Consider the following 20,580-nt stretch of genomic DNA (forward strand, 5'->3'; position numbering starts at 1 on the left):
AGGTCACAAAAAAGGATCAGACACCACACTGTAATGGTAAAAAGATACAAGTTTATAACATTTTATAAAAACTACAGTTTAAAAGTGATCCTGCCCATGGGTAACACACACCCTGCCCCAATTCCCTCCCTTATAGCAAAATAAGTGAATTAAAGGGAAGGGGGGGGAAGGGAAATTAAAAAAAAAGCCACTGGACTAGGCTGGAGCAATATGGACAAATTCATAGATCCTCTGTTCAGCCTGAAGTGCTAAGTATTCTTCCTTCCTCTTGTCTACGAATGGAAGGAGTGTGTAAAAAGCCAGTCAGAACAGATCCTCTTCCCTTCTGACCTCAAACGAACAGGGCAATCTTAACCATGTCTACTCAGAAGTAAGTCCTATTTAATTCAATGGGGCTTACTCCCAGGTAGGTGGGGTTAAGGCTGCAGCTTCAATTCCAAAACCTCAAGGCCAGCAGTATGTCTACCAAATATCACAGCACCCTAAGGCAGCCTGTCAAGTACATTAAAAATGACACAGAACGATTTGCTGGTGAGTTTTGTGCACAAGCTACCAGTGAGACAACCAGAATTTCAACAGGTTTCAAGCCACACCCACTGATGGGATGCCAGTTTCTCAACTTCTACAGAAGAATAGGTATTGGGTAGAGGTTAGGGGGGAAAGCATCTCCTAAAAGTTTTCCCAAATGCACGTTAATGTTAGGAGGCTTCAATCGGTGCACTGAAGTTGTGCGTACAAATAACATCTGGGGGGGGGGGCTGTGGGCACTGGTTCACTGCAACATGGCACACACTCAAAAAACACTAGATTTTTCCCCATGCCCAGAAAGGGAAGAAGTTGTGTTTAGAGACCAGAGTTTATGCAGAGCCCTGCTTCCGCGCTGCAACTCCTCCTCCTGCTTGAAATCCGCTTTGTTCTCTGTTATAGCCATAACAATGCCAACCCCTGCCAACTGCATTTGTTCGCATCGCCTTCCCGAACCCCTTGCCAAGTTTAAAACTTTCTTTCAACACAACCACCTCTTTGTGCTACTCGATGAACAGACAAGATTTGTTTTGAAACCATTTCATTTCTAAAGTCACAGACACTTCCCGGTCAAGTTTCACTTCTGTTCCTAGTCAATTTCACCTCCCATCAGTGAAAAATGCAAGACTTCACTCACCCTGGGTGTTGCTATCAATTCACTTGAGAAGGGTTCTTGTGTCATTCAAGTATCGCTTCCAAGAAGATGACAACCAAGCCTGTTGCACACACTAGCATAGCCATGCGATACAGTATTTCCTGGATAACACCATTTCAGGCAGGGTAGGAGAAAGTTGCATGTTTTACACATTGATACTTTTTCACTTTGACATGGTAACTCGCTGTGTGCAGGCGTTCTGTCTTTTAGGACATTCGAGCACATCACTTGTTGCACACTTTAGTCGTAAAGCTCAGGAAAAAAAGCTTTAACCATGGTTTTCCTTACCATATATAATTCTGACTCCCTCAGGAGAGATTGCCTACAGTCCCATAAAAACACAACAGCCATTTTCCAGGACTTCCCAAAGCAATTTGTTCCTTGAAGGCACCTGAAAGTTCTGCAAAGCTCTCCCCTAAAGATTTTCCTTAGAGGATACTCGAGGAACACTGGGGATACTTTTACAAAGACAAGCAAGCTCACCTTGCAAACAAATTAATCTTCAGAGCCAAGCTGGGCCACATTTCTGTATACACTGAAGTGTGATTTGAACTACTGGATAAGCCACAAGCTAAGCCATGTGTCAACTGTACAAGGAAGATGGCTGCAATGGGAAGTAGAAACACCCTCCTTCCCACTCACTCAACTCACCCAGCTAGCTATGTTGCCTTTAATACCAACAGCAGCACCCTCCATCATTCTCGCCAGGTTCTGAGAGGAACCCCAACAGCAAAGATCATGTGCCACACAGCAGCTCATGCAAGCCATTTCCAAATCTGCACTTCACCATGTATCTGCCTGAGCAGAAACAAGCATTTCCCTTTGCTAGCTAGCTCAATGAGGAGCTGGACTGATAGCTAACCCAATGGCTGGCTGCGCTGGCCAAGTGTTAACAAGCAGGCTGAAGAGTGCTCATTTGGTGGCACGCTAGCCTGCCAAGCCTCAAATAGCTTTGTGCTGTAAAAAGCCACACACGCTTCAGAGGGATCGAAGCAATGATGGGTCATTGCCCTGTTTGGCACACAAAGGGGTCTGGCATCAAGCCTGCTCAAGAGAACCAGATGATTTTCAGTCTGCTGAATGGGGAAATAAGCCGCAACACTGAGTACTTTTGCAGTGCCATGGCATTACTGAATTACTGGAGGATTAATGCCAGAGGATTAACCAGAAGAGAGCAGAACAGCAATGCCTAGTGTTCAACGAAAAGGCGTTTCCTGCTAGAGGAAGATTTTTCCTTTTTAAAAACACTTAGTGCTTCTTGCCCTAGAATTGCGGCACAAGAGAGGAGGAAGCCAGGAGAGAATCCCAACTTATTGTATTTCTACATGTATTTTCTAATGCACAACCCCATTTCTGCTTCTGTGGAAAGCGAAATCACAAAGCCACGTGGTCGCTCAATTGTTATTATTTTCTAAGAGAGCCAACATTTTTGTACAATGCTTTTTGCTCGCCCCAACCCAAACAACAAGCCACAGTTCCCACTGTGTTACACTTAACAAATCAGCACAATGAAGTGCAGAGTAAAAGGGGGCTGAACTAATTATAGCTTTTAACTGGGGGGGGAGGGGGTTCAATTTACCTAATGAAAGGAAGTGGGAATGAAGCACTGGTTCTCCTAACACACACAAGAGGGGGGACTTGAAAAAGCTCCCTTTCCATCTCTGCTCCAAGAGCCGAAGTAACCAGTAAGTCTTGGAAGCACCATTATGATTTGGCATAATCCTCATCTTGCACCAGGAAAGCTGGACTTATGACCTGCTCTGTAGAAGTACAGAACAAATGGCGGCGGAAGTCCTTTCCAACAGTGCTTTCTGTTCCACGACTTAAGACAGCCTACTCCTGGGTAGGCACTGCAATGCAATGCCGTCAAGCAGTGTTAACAAACCACATAGCACACAAAACTCTCCCACTGGCCGCTCCAACAAAAGTTCAGGCTGACTGCAAGAGGATGAGGGAGTCTAAGAAGCTACACTGCCTTTTAGACAGCCACTTGGGAAATGGCAGAGAACATTTTAAAAGAAACCAACCAGGTGATTTCTCCAAGTTTACAAGTGTTTTTGAGCCTCTAGCACGCAGCACTTACTACTAGAGCATTGTTGTACTTTTGGAGAAATCCTTCTTGATCTAAAGTATTCCACCTCTATTTACAAACCTTTCCAGTTGCATCGGCAGGACATTTAAACTTTCAAAAGTGCTTGCTGTCTCTCTCTGCAACATGACCTCATGGAGGAAGCCAGTCCTCTACTGATCCATGTCTCAGAAGCTGGCTTGCAGCGAGGGGTGAGTGGGAAGTGGGACCCAATAGAAGCCTGCAAAAGCCTGGGAGAGGTTAACTCTAGAATGGGGAAAGGGTAGGAGAAGAGTTTATCGCACAAAAGACACAGGAGGATTTCAGATATAGGTGTCCGTTCACAAGACAGGGGTTCCAATGGCAGAGTTCTGAACTGGCTGTTCTCTCTCTCCCCACACCCCAACGCAGTCACAAACCCTGTGTGAGAACCAAAACCGATGGCAAGATTTTGCAGACACCTGCTTTCCTTGCAGACTTGCTGCTGTTTGTTGCAACCCAGCAGTGATGACAGCACCAGCCAGGATCACATCTTCTGAATCGGGCTGAATCTTTTGAAAAGAGACCCCCCCTCCAATTAAGGCCTGCAAAAACTGGGACAGCCAAGAGCAACTGCAGACTTTGCTTCTCTCGGACAATGGCTTTCCTAAGATAGCAGATAGCAGTACTTTGGCCGAGGCAGCAGAAACCAATATGAAGGAGTAAGGGCATCCTGGTCTTGGTATAGTTGTGAGCTTCGAGTACAGCTGCTTGTCATCTTCCTCCACGCAGCACAAGATGGATTATAGTCCCCTCCTGCCAGAGGAACACTTTGAAACCATGGACTATCACTGACTCTCGTGGTGGTGTTGGTTTTTTGGAGGGGTGGGTGAGGAAGGAAGATATGAATTGTACATGAAGCGGAGTTCAATGGGGTGGATCCTGAACACATACAGGATATATATATATATATACAAGGGAAGGGGAGCAAGAGCCAAGTTTCCTGCAAAAGGTCTGAAGCATCCCTCCTCACTGGAAGTAGCCAGACGTGTCCCTCCAGCCAGCAATCAGTAGCATCTCCTCTTGGGAGCTCACTGGGAGTGAACACCTGAAAGTTTGGCTTTTATGGTACCCAGGAGCACACATCACCCCACCAGCCCTTGTTTCTTGAAACCTGAGGGTCGAGAAAGGGATCCTGCAGGAGAATAAAAAGCTCTGTAGACCTTCTGGAAAAGCTCTAATGAGACAGGCTCCTGTTATGGCAAAGCTCTGATGCGACCCCTTGGAATTGAAATCCTTCTGTTGCTAACCTGTCTCTTAAATCCACAGCTTTTGCTTCTCAGCTCTGCGAAAACTGTTTGGTGCTTGATTGTTGTCTTTTTAAAATAATAATAATTTTTAAAATGATTATTAGTCTGTCCTTCTTCCATCTTCGCAAGCCCAAAAGGCTGGGCAAGAGCTGGCAGATCTGTCAATCGAGAGCATCGAACATCATAATCAGGTCTTGCAGGAGGGTTCAGCCGTTCTCACAAAGCCTTTCCTGAGGCAAATGGTGATAACTCCAACAAAAAACAGGAACTCAGACAAAGTTAATCCACAACCACAAGGGGCTGGGAAGCCAGCCCTGGTTTGTCCTCAACTTATTTACAGTGCCAAGACCTTGTCTGAAAGTCTGTGCCTCCACTCAGCTCTGCCCCCTTCCATAGGGGGAGGCCCAGCAGGCAAACACAAGCACAACCCCACCCCACCCCAACAAATGAACAAAATAACCCACAGATAATCCTGTTTGCTTTGCAGCTCCTCCTAGTTTCCCCTTTCTCCTGGCCTACCCCTAAAGCAGCAGCTGTGAGTCAGACGCTTTGCTCGGGCAACCCTGGCACATTCGTTTGTGTCTCAGCAGCCGGTCTGTCCTGGAGAAGCTCTGAAAGGAACAAAGGAGAGGAGAGGAAACATCTCAGAAGTGGCACATGGAAGAAAGCGGGGCAGGGAAAGTCAGAGGGAAAGTTAAAGGCTCAGTTCCAAGTGGGGGAGGGGAACACTTAAGCATGGAAAAAAGTGTTGCATTTGGAGAATAAGCCTGAAACCACAAGAAACCAAGGAGTGAAATTTTGCCCCCCCCCTCCAGCTTCTTGGCCTTAGGGTTGCCAGATCATAATTCTGTAGTAGCAGCAGAAGCCAGAGTTGGGAGAAACTCATTTATCCCTTTCAGGCTTTCTCTGTCAAAAGAGAGAAAGCTAGATCGGCATAAGGGAACTCCTTCCAATTCTGGCTTCCTCTCTACTTTGCCTTCTTGCCCAGTGCACAGCCAGCTCTCCTTCCACCCCTAGATCCTCCTTTCTCAACCCTGCACCCCCAGATGTTAGACAACAACTCCCACCATTCCTAGCTGGCAGGACCAGTGGTAAGGGATGATGGAAGTTGTAGGTCCAACAACATAGGCGGAAACAAGGCTGAGAAAGGCTGCCCTAGATCCTACCTGCAGTTTTGCCTCAGAGCAACTTTCTTCTTGGACCCTCCTTTAACTATGTCTCCAACACCAATTATTTCTTCCAGTTCCCCGCTTTTCGGCCTCTCACTTCCTTTAGCTACTCAGATCTCTTGGAACAGCTCTCCAGCCCTCCTCTCTCCCTTCCCACAGAGCATACACCCCCTGCTCATCTTAAGCACTGATTCAAAGCCACTTCTTGCCTTAGTTCCTTGTCTCAAGCCTCATTCGCTACCTACACTCCCTTTGGGTTCTTGCTTTCTCAGCCTGTTGCCTACTCTGTATCATTCCTCTAGCCACCTTGCCTCTTCAGTCCCTGACCCTTCGTTTCTCTCTCCCCTGGGACCTCTTCTGGGTCCTCAGCCTGTCCTACAAGAGATTTGGATTGCAGCTACAATGACTATTCTCTCTTCCCCCACTTAAGTAGGATTGCAAACAGTTCACAGTACGCTGAGTGACTGAACATTCCATGTCATGCAAGTGTAACCAGAGGCTTCACAGCCAAAAGCATCGTCCAGTATAGATACATGGGGGTTTGTTGTTTTTGCTGGTTATTATGATATATATATATATTTTGCATTTTCTATACTGCCCTGTGAGGCTCAGATGAAGGGCAGTATAAAAATAATAATATACTAAGGAATAGCCCCAAACTAGAATGTAAAATCACGGTTTGAAATGGATGGCAAACCAGGGTTTGTGTTAATCATGGTTAAGCATTACATTTGGACAGAGTAAACAATGGTTGTTTGCTGGCTTTTCCAAATCTCTTACTGCTGGCAAGGTGATAGCCCAGTCTTACTAGTTCTGAACTAAGTATGTCCTCCATGAGCAGGGCTTGGCTGAACTATGATTTCACTGTATGTCTGATACTTTAACTAGGGTTTTTAAAAAACCAAATCATAGGGTTGCGCACAGCTAAATGTATCTGTACTGTGAATAATAATAATAATAATTATTATTATTATTTATACCTCGCCCATCTGGCTGGGTTTCCCCAGCCACTCTGGGCGGCTTTCAGCAGAATATTAAAATACAATGATTCATCCCGTATTAAAAGGTTCACTAAACATAAACTGCAGCTATAGAGTATTAGCAAGGCCATGTACTGGGGCACACAAAAACAGAAGGAAAAGAGAGGTGAACTGTACAGACAGACAGAATCAACCACAGGAAGGGCAAAAGGAGCCATCTAGAGTCCTAGAGTCAGGACTGCATGTATTCTGCACACAAATACCAAAAATCCATAGGACGATGTAGTAAGCACAGAATCCTGTTTCCTTAGCAGAGAAATGCAAGTTTCTAGCCTCTGCGATTATCAAGAAAGATTTAAACGCATTATGTGCAATGCTTTAGGAAGCCCTTTACATCCTCTGCATAACTATCAGAACAAAATATGTAAATAAGCAGAATATGTGGCTGTTTGATTTGCATGGTTTGCAATTTGCAAAGTACAGCTACTTTTGGTGCAAAACTGATTTTTTTAAAAAATATAAAAAGTGCACACAGCCTGATTAATGCCCTGCTGTTCAATTATTTGAAACCCCACTTAGTCCCTCCTCAAGCTTCTGAAAAAAGTTATCCATACCTTTACTCTGTGGCTTAGAATGTTGTTTTAAAGTAAGCCCTAAAACGATAGCTTCTTAGAATTCTATGACAGGTTAGATATTTTCTGCTTACTCAAGAATTCCATGGATATGCAGGATACATGTAGCTCCAAAAACAATCAAGTCGTGCGCCATAAATCTCAGGAATGCAAGCACTGTCAATCAAAACAGACTTCTGCACAACTGAGAGTAACTTCCTGCTGCCACAAAGATCCATAATTATCTGGATATTCTCTCCCTTGCTGGGGAAAGCTGCCAGTTGCAGCCTAGTACTTTCTGCACCCTCTCAATCTAGAATCCCACCCAAGAGATCTCTTAGGAGGCAGCAGGCACCAATGCCTCCCTTCCCTTGGTGCAAAGAGGTCTCTCAAACATCAGGCGGGGGTGCTAACATTTCCCATCCTACACGTACAGTGACGACGGAGGCATTACCTGCAGGCAGCGCTCACACTGGTACGGCTTCTCCCCGCTGTGCACACGCTTGTGGCGCTCCAGGTGGTATTTCTGGATGAAGCGCATGTCGCACACATCACACTCAAATGGCTTCTCACCTGCAGAAAGGAGAAAGCAGGTGCTTTTGGGGTGGAAAGCAACTTTGGTGGCTGTCTCATTACTCCCACACCTTTTAAGCTCCAGCGATTAAAGGGGCATGCAGGGTCATCCCAACCTGGCTGGAGTGGGCCTTGCCCTCCGTCTCACTTACCAGTCCCTGGGATGCTCCCAGAGCCCTCCTCTGGAGCCAGAAGTGGGATGGGGGCTTTTTTAAACTGCTCCACTGAGGCTCGGGCAGCCACACACACCCCAGTGGAGCACTTTAAAGAAACTGCCTGCCTGTGCGAAGGCAGAGAGGGAGCCCTGTGGACGGAGTCTGACAGGCTCTGTCCACAGAGCTTTCTTTGCTGCCGCCGACTTTGCACAGGTAGATGGGATGCCTCTTCCTCCTGGCGCCGGGGACGAGGCAGTTTGTTCCTGCTGTTGAGTGCCAGGGTGAAACTGCCTCAGCTCCCTCGGTGGGAACGGAGCAGTTTCACACTGGCGCCAATGCAGTTTGCTCCCCCCCTTTCAACACCGCGACCGTGATGTTTGGGCTGGTGATACATGACAAAGTTGAAAACCTGATGTCGCCCACCTGATTTGCAAGAACTACCCTTGACACCAGATTTCTGGGTGGGGTAAGGAGGTTAAAGGGGGGAAATTGTTGGTTTGATGTGAATGATTCTTGGACTAAGGGGAGATAAAGGTTTTATTTATTTGTTAATTAATGGGTCTGAGTATCGCTTTGTTTAGTATGGTTTATTGTTGTTTGTTATTATTTTTAACATTATCACCACCACCACCACTATTATTTTTGTGTGTGTATTGAATGAATGAATGAATGTTCTGTTATATGAAATATTAATGTGATGATTCCCCTCTCTTTTTTCACTTATGGTAATGTAAGTATAAGTACTTATGGTAATAGAAGTATGGACCCAGGTGGCGCTGTGGGTTAAACCACTGAGCCTAGGGCTTGCTGATCAGAAGGTCAGCGGTTTGAATCCCTGTGACAGAATGAGTTCCCGTTGCTCGGTCCCAGCTCCTGCCAACCTAGCAGTTCGAAAGCACGTCAAAATGCAAGTAGATAAATAGGTAGGAAGGTAAACGGCGTTTCCGTGTGCTGCTCTGGTTCGCCAGAAGTGGCTTTGTCATGCTGGCCACATGACCTGGAAGCTATACGCCGGCTCCCTCGGCCAATAATGCGAGATGAGCGCGCAACCCCAGAGTCAGTCACGACTGGACCTAATGGTCCGGGGTCCCTTTAACTTTTAATATGAGTACAGCGGTACCTCGGTTTACGAACTTAATCCGTTCCGGAAGGACTCTGAGACTTCTTACCTGTATGGATGAGGATGTGCCTCTTGAGATGGTAACTGCTTCGGAACGCACCATAGCAGTGTTCGCAAATGAAGTTCTTGGGGATTCGGAGCTGGAACGACCCGTTCTGCTCAATCACCATGACCTGCTACCAAGGCACATATGGTTACTGCTACCTTCTTAGCTAACCTGTAACTTGCCTACCTACCCTGTCATTTAATAACTGGCTTGGAGTGGATTTAGAGGGAAAAGCTATCAAACTTCTGGTGCTTTTCCTGGAAAAAGAATGGAAGACGCGTAAAAGGAAGGGATGACTTTTCCAAAATCAAGATGGAAAACCAGAGCAAATACAGCAGGAAACAGGAATGGAAGATATGGAACTGGGTGTGAACTAATTGGTCAGGGGTCCCTTTACCTTTACGTAAATAACTATGGAGGGGATGCAGGTGGCTCTGTGGGTTAAACCACTGAGCCTAGGGCTTGCTGATCAGAAGGTCGGCGGTTCAAATCCCTGCGACAGAGTGAGCTCCCGTTGCTCGGTCCCAGCTCCTGCCAACCTAGCAGTTTGAAAGCATGTCAAAGTGCAAGTAGATAAATAGGTACTGCTCTGGTGGGAAGGTAAACGGCGTTTCAGGTTCGCCAGAAGCGGCTTTGTCATGCTGGCCACATGACCTGGAAGCTGTATGCCGGCTCCCTTGGCCAATAACACGAGATGAGCACCGCAACCCCAGAGTCGGTCACGACTGGACCTAATGGTCAGGGGTCCCTTTACCTTTAAATAACTATGGAATATCATTTTAATATATGATGGCAGAGGAGAGACTCTTGAATGGACAGAGATGGAAATACATTATTGTTTAAGATGGAGGAATGGTTGTTGAACTTATTGGAAACAAACTTGGTATGTTTGATAAGAGAAAAACTATTGCTGACATTTAATAACCTTCTGGACTTTTTGTGTAAAAAAGGGAAAACGAATTAATCCATTTGGGTCAGAGGAAAGGGGAAATATTGCCTAACAGAAAGCAGATCAGTTGGGTGTCATTCTAGAGTAATTATTTTGAGTAATTTCTTTTATGTAATTGACAGGAGGAAAACCAAAAATTCTTTTTATCTTTCTTCTCTCCCCCCCCCTTTTCCTTTGCTTTCTTTTCTCTTTCATTTTTGTTTTAATTTAGATTAGTTTCTTTTACTGTATTATGAAAAAGCTTCAAGAAAACCTTTTTTAAAAAGATTTTTAAAGCAGACCACGTAGCAGTCTCACCGACCTGCCAAGCCTCCTTTCCCTCCCTTTGTACTGCTACTACAATTCTGCTGCTACATATGGAGTCTGTTCGCAGTCCAGTCTCAGTGACCCACTTCCTGCATGTGCGTCCTTCACTTAAGAGCCAGATGCACGGGTGGGGGGAATCCTTACCTCAAGGGTTTCTCTCCGAGCCTCAGTTTAAACCCCAAAGACTCCCAGTTAATTACTAGGGCTGAGCAATATATCAATAACTCTTGTGGCTTATGTTGGCTGTCCAGTCCCAGAACTAAGATTACTGACGAGTTCAAAGTATTGAAAACTTTGTCTTCTCCTTGACATCTGATGGGAGGGTGTTCCACAGGGCATGCATGACTACCAAGAAGGCCCTCTGCCTGGTTCCCTGTAGTTTTGCTTCTCGCAGGGAGGGAATTGCCAGAAGGCCCTCGGCGCTGGACCTCAGTGTCCGGGCAGAACGATGGGGGTGGAGACGGTCCTTCAGGTATACTGGGCCAAGGCCGTTTAGGGCTTTAAAGATCAGCACCAACACTTTGAATTGTGCCCAGAAACATAATAGGAGCCAATGTAGATCTTTTAGGACTGGTGTTATATGGTCCCTCCCGAAAGTCATTCCTATGACTCCCTTGCTTAGCCTCTAGGACGCTGACACTTCTTTCCACTGTTTCAATGTGATTTATCCGCCTGCTATGTCACTGCATTTTTAAACTTACCAGTTATTTTATGCCTCCTTCCTACTACACTTTTAATGATTTGATCAATGGAATTGCTTCTCTCTCTCTTTATTACTATAGTCAGTGTTTTTAATCTGGAAGCCACCTTGGGGGCTGAAAGGCAGGGGAGGAATTTCTAAAAATGACCAGCCACTTCCAGCTGAGGGAGGTAGCCCTCCAGCCCCCCACAAGAATCGGACAGGCGTACAGCTCCACATCTTTGCCAGCAGCAGGGAGATCATACTGAGGAGGGCTAGACCTTTTGCTAGCCCGTACGACTTAAGATTACCTGCCTTTTTATGAGACTTTTTGGGTTGAGACCCTTCTGTCGCTTCCTCCTCCTTTCGGCTGCGCGACTTCTCGCTTTCCTTGCGGTGGTGTCCCTGGCAGAGAGGAAGCGGGACAACACAGGTCACAAAAACACCTGCAGCTCAACCCAGGGCCCTAAATGCCACGTTCCCTATCCAAGCTTTTTCTATTCGTCACCCACTGACACGGCTGGAAAGGGGCACAGGGGAGCACACAGGGACCAGCAGCGCAGACAAGCTGAAAGTGGGCTGGCCCCGTACCAGCATGCTTGGAGCACCCCTTTCTCCATTCTCCACCTGCTTAGGGCTTTGCTTCGGCATCATCTTCTTGCTGGCAACCGTCGGCACGAGGCAAACCCCAGAGAGTCCCTCGCAGGCCAGGAGACTCGCCTGCGGGGAAACGAAAGCGGAGAGCTGAGTACGAGACAAGGCGGGCCAGCCCAAAACGAGAACGTGGCTGCACCTTCTAAGCAAAGGGTAGGGAACCTCTGACCCAAATCCAGCCCTCTTGGCCTTTCGGGCCCTCGGGACACTTCCCAGCCCACATCTCCTCCTCAGCTAAACACCCTTCCCCCTAGGCCACACTCTTCATCAGCCTTACTTCATTCCCCACCCGCAATCCCCTTGCTTTTGCACTGCAGGAATGTGTCAGTGAATGCCAGTGATTACTCTTGCTTGCCTGGATGTAAGATAGAGGGGAACAGATGTGTGTACACGCACCAGCCTGCTGTGCAATGGTAAAAAACAAACAAACACCTGCATGTGTTGCTCCGCCCACTTTGGTCTTTGGCCCTGTCCAGATAAGAATGCAGGCCTTGGGCTGAAAAATGTCGCTCCTGTTCTAAACTGTGGGCCACATTTTGACATGGGACTATCATGCCCTGCGCTGGCGGTGTATGTGTTTGTTTACCAGCAAAGGATATGGATGAATCGCCATCTGTCATGGATGCTTTAGCAGTGTTTCCTGCATTGCAGGGGTTGCACTAGATGACCCTCAGGGGTCCCTTTCCAGCGCAACATTTCTATGGTTCTACTGGCATTGAAAGAATAGCAGGCCTCCAGCTAAGACAGTAGAGCGAGGTTACTTTGCTGAGCTCCAATGAATCATAAAACCTAAAGCCACTCAGCTCATTGTCTTTTCTGGCTCTCAGAGACTATTAGCGGTAGATACCCCAGGAGACCAGAGTGACAAACTTGTGGCAAACACACATGCTCTATCTCTAAAATGGCTGGCTTTTGTAGAACCCCCTTTGCTTTTCCACCTAGAGCAGTGCTTCTCAAACCTTTTTCGCTGGGCCACGCTTTCAGAATCAAAATTTGCTCGCCCCAAAGAAAAATTGTAATTGATAAGAAGCGCACTGGAAAACAAAAGGGAGAGCTGAAAATTTTTCACGTCTGGCAACCAATGCGCCCCTTCAGTTTCAGATGGGTAGACAAGTCTAAAAAGCCCAGGACACAAATTTTCACAGCCCTCTAGTGGCTATGGTGGTTCATTTACTGGAAATAACGTATTTAGCATTAACTCTGGAAGTGTATACTCGATTCTGATCAAACTAAGCCTCCGAGAGTACAATATACATCAGAAGGCTTAGTGTGGGTCAGGATCAAGCATTGGATGCCAGATGTGAAATATATTGGCATTATTTTCAGCTCTCCTACCATACTACTGTATTATTTTGATACTATGCTATGCTACACTGAAATATTTAAATGTTTGTTTGAGTGCCCTTGAATCTTTCCACCACACTTGCCATCCTCTCCTGCCAAACCCTTTTGAGGGCCGGTGACCTAGAGGCAACTCTTGCTCAACTTGGGACACCTGTCAAGCGGCTGCTTAACAATCTGTACCAAGCAGGGATGAGTCTTGTGGGTTACTAACAAGCAGAGCCGCAGGCCAGCAAGGTTATCACTGTCTGACATCTAGACCACAATTGCGTGGTGGGTTTTTTTTAATATTAAATATCAGTGTGCATTCCTGAGTTGGGAAGTAAGCTAAAGACAGGTAGCTCAGGTTTAAGCACTTTGGTTTTGCTTCCAAGCCTAAGAGGCAGACTCAGGGCAGGGATGGGGAACTTGTGGTTCTCCAGAAGTGGCTGGATTACAGCTCCCATCCATGACTACGGACCATGCTGGCTGGGGTTAAGGGGAGCTGGAGTCCAACAGGTCCCCCACCCTTGATTTAAGTGCTGCTTATCACCCACGTTTCCTTATTTCATATTTAAAATGTGCATAGGGAAGCGGCCAGAAATGGTGGAAACTCTGCATCTCCAGGATATCACAAGGATGAGACCCGAGCCAGACGAACTTTGAAGGACATTTTATGAGTCAGTATTGCATCAAAGCCGCATGCGGCCCTCGATGCCTTTTTGGGTGGCCCTCAGTAACATTTGACTCCACCTCCAGCCCTTGCGCTGCCTTCCCCTAGCAAAGTAAATGAGGTACTGAGCTTTGGGAAGGAGACATGAGGGCTCTGACAGGGTCCTAGAGTCCTCCTTCCTCCAGCCTAGCACTTTCCCAGCTTCGGGAAGGAGGCGAAAGGGCTCCTGCTAGAGCATTGTGCCTCCTTCCCAAAGTCCACCACCTTACTTAGTAGTAAAGTTTTGGGAAAGCCAAGTGAGGGCTGGGGAGGGGGTGTCAAATTTTGGGCTTGCTCCCCCCCCCACATGACAAGGTAGTGTGAGGCCTGGAAGTTCCATGTCAAAGTACCCTTGCATCTTCACTCAGTAAGAACAGTAAGAGCTGTTCAGTAAGTGGAATTTGCTACCAAGGAGTGTGGTGGAGACTCCTTCTTTGGAGGTCTTTAAGCAGAGGCTTGACAGGCATATGTCAAGAATGCTTTGATGGTGTTTCCTGCTTGGCAGGGGGTTGGACTGGATGGTCCTTGTGGTCTCTTCCAACTCTATGACTCTATGAGTATGAAAGTTGGGCTGCCCTGATAGTCTTTTATAGTGCCCTCTTCCTTACAGAGCTATGGGATTCTAGGACACAGTGATAGTTGATGGGGTGGGTGAGCGTAGGAAAAGGGGGAAATCTAATTATTCTACCAAATTTGTGGCTACAGAAGTAAACCTATTGACACTAGATTAGAATTCACGGTAGCTAGCCCAAAATGAGAGAAGGCAGTGTAGCATAACAAACAGAGTGTTGTACAAGAACCAGGCATTCCAAATTTCTAATCCCTGCTCAGCCATGAAGTTCTAGAGGCGACCTTAAGGTGGACACTCTCTCAAGGCTATACAGTGGGTGGTTGTTGGAAATCAAACTCCCAAGGGATGGGGAGGGATTGAAAAATAGTAAAGAAAGCATACATGTGTATCTGCATGCTTTCAAGGCTCCTTGTATGTTCCCCTTTACCTGATCCTTTTAAAAACAATGCTCAACAGCTTGCTGGTGTGTGTGTGTGCATGTGTATGTGTAGCAATTTCCTTCATATGAACTAAGACAGAGGCCAAGCAGTTTCAGTGAGCACCGATACTGCTTCTGAACATCACAGTTCAGGTGACTATGCATGAAACCTCCTGTTGCTCTTGCAACTGAGGATCCACTGCAGGTGGCCTACAGCAGCCTCTGTACTGTAACGTGGCACGACAACCAGTTCCCACGCCTCCCCGTGCCATGCCAGTGCCCTGCCACGCTTGGAATACTGGATAGAGCAAGGTGAGGGCAAAAAGAACTCCTAAGCAGCCTTTGCAGAATTGCCTCCACATCCTCTCTCCCCACCCCCTTCAAATATTATACAAGGCTCAAAGCCCTCACTGAAGCTGGACAAAAGAGGAAGCCACTTCTCTCCTGATCCACACCCCAAGCACAGCTGAGAGGAAAGGACCAGGATGGCCTGGCCACTAAGCACCTTGACTAGGGAGGGTCCAGCACTGAAGGCTTGGGAATGCATGCTAGTCACTGGAGCAGACCACTGAGAGCTCAGCTGCTTTTAGGTTTCGGAGAACGGATTATCACCGAGGGCACTTTGCAGCCACCTGCTGTAATGATGAATTCCTGTTGGGACAGGATGGGAAAACCGGCCTGTTACCTGAGCCATCGCGTTAGTCTGATAGTCCTCAATACGTAGATTTACGCCAAGTCCTTATGCTTTTCTCTCTCTCTCTTGCCCAGGAAAGAATTTTACGACTACAAAGATTTTTCAGTAAATTGTTTCTGCGTTGGTCCCGTCCAATACCTTCCACTTTGTCGACATCTTTCTGGAGTCGGGAGTGCCCAGAATTTGCGCACAGAAAGTTTCCCCAGCCCTGTCAAAAGCTGATGAAAGCTACAGGCTGTGCTGCTCTTGTGGATGAGTTACCCCAAACCTAAATCTGCCTTCAGGATGGGGATAGGATGCCAAGTCCTCCTACCGTAGCACAGCTGCCACAGTATTGCTGCTTCTCTTCTAATTTCAACCTGTGGGTTAATCCAGAAGATAGGTTTATTGAACCATTTATTTATTTCAGAATGGAGAGAGAGAGAGAGAGAGAGAGAGAGAGACAGACAGAGACTGAGAGACATTGATCAAAGACACTTTGAAGCAAGCAAAAAAATATGCATGGCTCAATATTACCATGCAGGAACAGACACACATACAAAAGACAAACAGTACCTATTAAGCAAGCACAGGTAAAATCCATCACACAAAAAATGCCCAAGAAACCAGTCTTGCTCGCTCTCAGGGAGCCTTCAACCTTCCTCAGCAACCAAGATATGGCTGATCATCTAATGATCAGGAGGGAGTTTGTTAGGCGGCTTCTTTTGACAGGGAGACACAGAGACAGGGATGCCATTATGGAAAAGGCTGTAGGCCCACCAGCCTTCTTCTGAACATCTACCAATGAGTTAAAGTAAAGCAAGGCCTCATCTGAATATCTTAAGACATGAGATTGTGTTGGGTAAGGCAGGGAGGTTAAAAGTAAAGAACCCTCCCTACACCTCAGTGGGAACTTCAGGCAGTCACATTCTATGGATGCCTGCAAAAAATGGCTGTTGCTGCATCAGCATTTGTAGCAGGGAAAACTTGATAGGGTGTGTTCACAGACAGTTCACCACTGGTTTAACTACTGGGTGTACTCCTACCATCAGACAATTCACACTTGGCCAGTAGTGGTTTACTGTTTGACCTTGAAAGGTTTAAGGGAGCTAGGGTGAATAGAGTTTAACCACTTCTATCCTCAAGTAGAAATACGGTAGTTGGAGAGTGTCCCCCAGAATGCTTCTTCCCGCAACCCTTTGCTCATTAAAAGGACTGTGATGCTACTTTAGTTCTCAGCATGGGGACAAAGTGGAGAACAGCACAAACAGTACAGAACTGAAAGACTTTACTGCTGGAGTAAACTACTGCTGTTTAAAAGGTTGATAAAAAAAGTTGTTCCTTGTTAGTATTCTCTGGCTTGTACAAATTGCAGGCCTTGGTTGGCAATCATGTTTTGGATTTAGGGTTGTAGCCAATGCTAGTCCTACTCAGAGTTGACCCACTAAAATTAATGTAACTAAGTTAAGTCATGGCTATTAACTTCAATGTGTCTACTTTGTGTAGGACTAGCACTGGGTGCAACTGTTTGCAGGAAGTTTTTAATTTTTGACTATTTACTATGTTTTTATATGTGCTGTAAGCCGCCCAGATGGGCGGGGTGTTGTTGTTGTTAAACAATATGATTACAATGGTGTTTCATTTTCCTGTACCACAAATGGTATGAATAAATTTCTGCTTCCTGTTGCCACCCCCACTTTCAAACGACGTAACCACTTTTAATTCGCATCTCATTCATGCAAAAAACCTTGTGTGGTGTCTTGAACTGCTGCACTGGTGCCAACAGCTGGGGAAATTTGCTACACTACGGCAACATCTTGCTCCACAACACAACACTAGTATAAGCATTTGCACCTGAACCTAATCACATTAAAAAAAAACCTTGCATAGCAAGATACTGATCTACAGCAATTAAGCAATTGTCCAGGCTTGCAAAGCAAGGGCAGATCCACATGTTACATTTTGCAGTCCAGGGTTCACTTCTTTGACTGAGCAATCTATATATAGGGACATCTTCAGAAATCACGTGTGAGCACATTATATACAATCCCCTATAAGAAATGGATGCCTGGATCAAAATCCAATGTTCAGTGATTCACAGTGAAGCAGTTGATTTACAGGGCAAGTGTCCACTGCCAACCAACATATGAAATCACCGTAACATCCAAACCCAGCTAATCTCTGCAGCTTTCTCTATGGTCTCAAAACTCCTAAATACTGATGCACACAGAATTATAATTGATTATCAAAGCATAATAAGAAATAAAATTTTAAAGTAACTTTGAATCCTATAAAGCGCTACTCTTAAACGTAACAAAACGGTAAATTGCCAGGTGAAACATCTAACGCTTCACATACAAGGGTGAATCTAGAGTACAGTCCAACCTCGGTTTTTGAACGTCTCAGATGCCGAACAATTCGGAAGCTGATCGCCGAAAACCCAGCAGTGAATGCTTCCATTTTCGAACGCGCCTTGGAAGCCAACCAGCTTCGGTTTTTGAACGTTTTGGAAGTCGAACGCACTTCTGGAATGAATTACGTTCGAAAACAGAGGTTCCACTGTAACTGTTTAAGTTAGCATTACCATAGGTAACTGAATGGCCATGCATGTCTACGTTAAGTAACCAAATAACTATCTACAATGTTTTACACAGAGAAATAAATATTAGCAGCACACAAGATGGCAAATATACATTGTGTGCAGAGAGAAAATGATACCAAAAAAACCTGAAGAGCGAAGGGCAAGGTGAAACACAAGGTAGTGCTAGAAGGTAGTAATTTGCTACCAAAGGTACTTCCGGGTACATTGAGCATATTTTTACTTTAGTGGAACAGGATAGATTGAAGACACTTTTCTTGCTGAGGAGGACCTATGGTTGTATTGAGCAACCTTCACAAAATAAATCACTACCTTCTAGTACCAGCTAGAGACGTACCTCTTCCTTTGCTCTTCCATAGCGTGGATGACTAGCATCTCATGTCCAGAAATCCCTCTGCCCTCAACTGAAAAATCTCACGTAGTTTGGACAGCATTTTTTATGGGAGCATGTCTTCCTATGCATTTGTTTGGGGCAGTATTCAAAACTCCCCTTGTTCTAGGTGCATTTTGCGACAGGGAATTCCATTATGGCCGGCAGTTTCTGAGCTCTGGGCACAGAACTGTGCCTAAGATTTCAGATTAAAAACTGCAGCGAGGAAGGAAAGGAGGATCTTTTTCTGCCTCCCCACTTCCAGCTACTCCCTGAAGACTGGGGAAGAGACCCTCTTAAGAATATAAGGGGTGGGCGGGCAGGGGAAGGACTAGACCATGTGAAAAATGAACATACTGTAAAATTTTAGCTGCAGTTCATTCATTTTCAGCTTTGTATTCTTGTTATTAAAAAGTATGCCTAGACATTCTGTTGTTGCACCCCTAACCTAGGTTTAAGGTGTCATTTAGCTCCTAGATTTCATTTCTCAGTTTCTAGCACTGATTCAGGGTGGGAACAACATTAAAAGTTTGAGGGCCTCAACAGCCCCAGGTATAGGCTAATACTACCAGCAAACTATTTTATTATACTATTTTATTTTACATAAATCTTCATGTAAAAGGGCAATTGCTTTTATTTTATTATTTTTATTTTATTAAGACAAGCTGTGTGTTTATATTCAGCTCCAAGTTGTTGAGATCCTTAAACAACATTAAGTAACACCCTTTATAGTTCTGTGCAAGAACTCCTTGTGTTTTACTAAATTCTGTTGCTGTGTAAGGATTGATATAAAACCTGCATAAAGATTATAATGTTCAAAAAATTTAACTTACACATCACCACCAACATGCATACTGTTGGTGTCATAAGGAAAATTGCCCTAACCAGCTCACAATGTAATTCTGTTGCAAATTTCAGGACGTGAGGGAAAGGAAATGAAGAAGAATGAGAGAAAGGGGAGCAACAAGGAACAAGTACTGTATCTGCAAAGATAATTAGAAGTTGCTGTGTTTGGCATTTGACACTACAGAATCAGACAAGAACTCTGTGGCAAAAGTGGGCATCACAATTTGAGAGAAGTTCTGGGAAGCCATTTCAAACATAAAGGAGAGCAATCTCAGTCACACATATGGCTCTTTCTGTGCACAGCCCCACTCCTTTACACACCCACCAAAACCCAGCACATAGCATCCCATGTTCTAATCGTCATATTAATTCCTGCATGGAAATACTACTCCGATGTAGAAATGTAACATTGCTGATGCAGCCCTAGCCTTGAAAACCTTTTATGTCTCACCAGGTTATGTGAATTAAGAAAGTAGAGATGAATTCCACCTCTGCACAATCCCCCTCCGTTGCTTGGATAAAGCCTGGGATATGAAGATGGGGAACAAAATCGTTTCCTATTGATGAGGTGCTTAAAAAGCGTGACTGCCCGCACGTGTGTCAGCGTTATTATCCGCCTCCTGCAGATGGGCTAGCGGGGTGCCTTGAACGAGAGGTCCTGCGCTTTTGTGGCAGATGCAAAAAATTCAAAAGCAGCGGCCTCCTGAGTCGTTGCTCGGCCATCAGTTTTAAAGGACAACTGCCTCCCCACCCCCTCACAAAAATTAAAATAAAATCCCTTCTCCTTACTGCAAAAAATAAAACTAAAAAATGCACGAGGAGTTCCAGGCACCAACGGGGTGCAAGGCGTGGGGGGCAGGTGCGCAGCGGGGAACCCAGCGAGCGAGAAGGTCGTGTGCAAAACAAAACACAAAAAACCGTGCAAGCGCCACAGCAGCCGCGCACGCGGGTCGCGCGTGCCCGGGAGCAAGAGGGAAAACCGGCTTCCCGCGAGGGCTCGCCAAGAACGGGCTCCTTGCAGGGGGTCCCGCCAGCGGCTCCGTCGCCGCGGGCCAGCCTCGCGCTCGTGCCCCCCCCCGCCCCGTAACTCTCCTCTCGGAGCCCCCAAGGCCGCACCTGAAGCTCCACTCCCGCTGTTTCGGCTCCCGCTTCTCCCGGGGAGGCAAATTCGCGCCCAGGCACCTCCGCCGCCGAGCCCTCCCGGCCTCCACAGCCGCCCGCCGCCGCCACCCCGGAAGCGGAAGCGTCGGAACCCGGTACAGACGCACAGGGCAATCACTTCCGTTGAGGGT

The 20,580-nt window shown here is 46.2% G+C and overlaps 1 protein-coding gene across 20 annotated transcripts; it reads right to left on the bottom strand.

Moving 5' to 3' along the window:
* Positions 1-31: 31 nt before the first annotated feature.
* ZNF740 (zinc finger protein 740) lies at positions 32-20,526 on the bottom strand. 20 transcript variants are annotated; one of them, XM_088661268.1, is made up of 8 exons: positions 20,405-20,524; positions 15,808-15,853; positions 15,306-15,451; positions 11,753-11,845; positions 11,441-11,530; positions 9,195-9,318; positions 7,752-7,870; positions 32-5,148 (listed from the first exon to the last, which is right to left on the bottom strand). In XM_088661268.1, exons 3-8 carry the CDS (start codon positions 15,345-15,347, stop codon positions 5,059-5,061), a joined length of 558 nt encoding a protein of 185 aa, XP_088517394.1. In that variant the 5' UTR covers positions 15,348-15,451; positions 15,808-15,853; positions 20,405-20,524; the 3' UTR covers positions 32-5,058. The 20 variants fall into 20 exon arrangements, with proteins under 20 accessions (XP_088517394.1, XP_088517388.1, XP_034955594.1 ...); XM_088661262.1 differs by having other exon boundaries at positions 9,195-9,321; positions 11,717-11,845; positions 15,633-15,853; positions 20,405-20,508; XM_035099703.3 differs by having other exon boundaries at positions 9,195-9,321; positions 11,717-11,845; positions 20,405-20,496.
* Between the last annotated feature and the right edge of the window lie 54 nt (positions 20,527-20,580).

This window comes from Zootoca vivipara, chromosome 2, assembly GCF_965207765.1.
Source record: "Zootoca vivipara chromosome 2, rZooViv2.hap1.1, whole genome shotgun sequence".
Lineage (NCBI taxonomy): Eukaryota > Metazoa > Chordata > Lepidosauria > Squamata > Lacertidae > Zootoca > Zootoca vivipara.

Excerpts from the sequence above, each read along its gene's own strand:
- ZNF740 (XM_088661262.1), bottom strand. The coding sequence starts at position 15,347 with ATGCATTCCCAAGCCTTCAGTGCTGGACCCTCCCTAGTCAAG. Across the intron at positions 9,322-11,440 it reads CCAAAAAGTCTCATAAAAAG|CAGGTCATGGTGATTGAGCA; the intron begins GCAGGTAATCTT and ends GTGCCTTGGTAG. Across the intron at positions 7,871-9,194 it reads GCACATCCTCATCCATACAG|GTGAGAAGCCATTTGAGTGT; the intron begins GTAAGAAGTCTC and ends TCCTTTCTGCAG.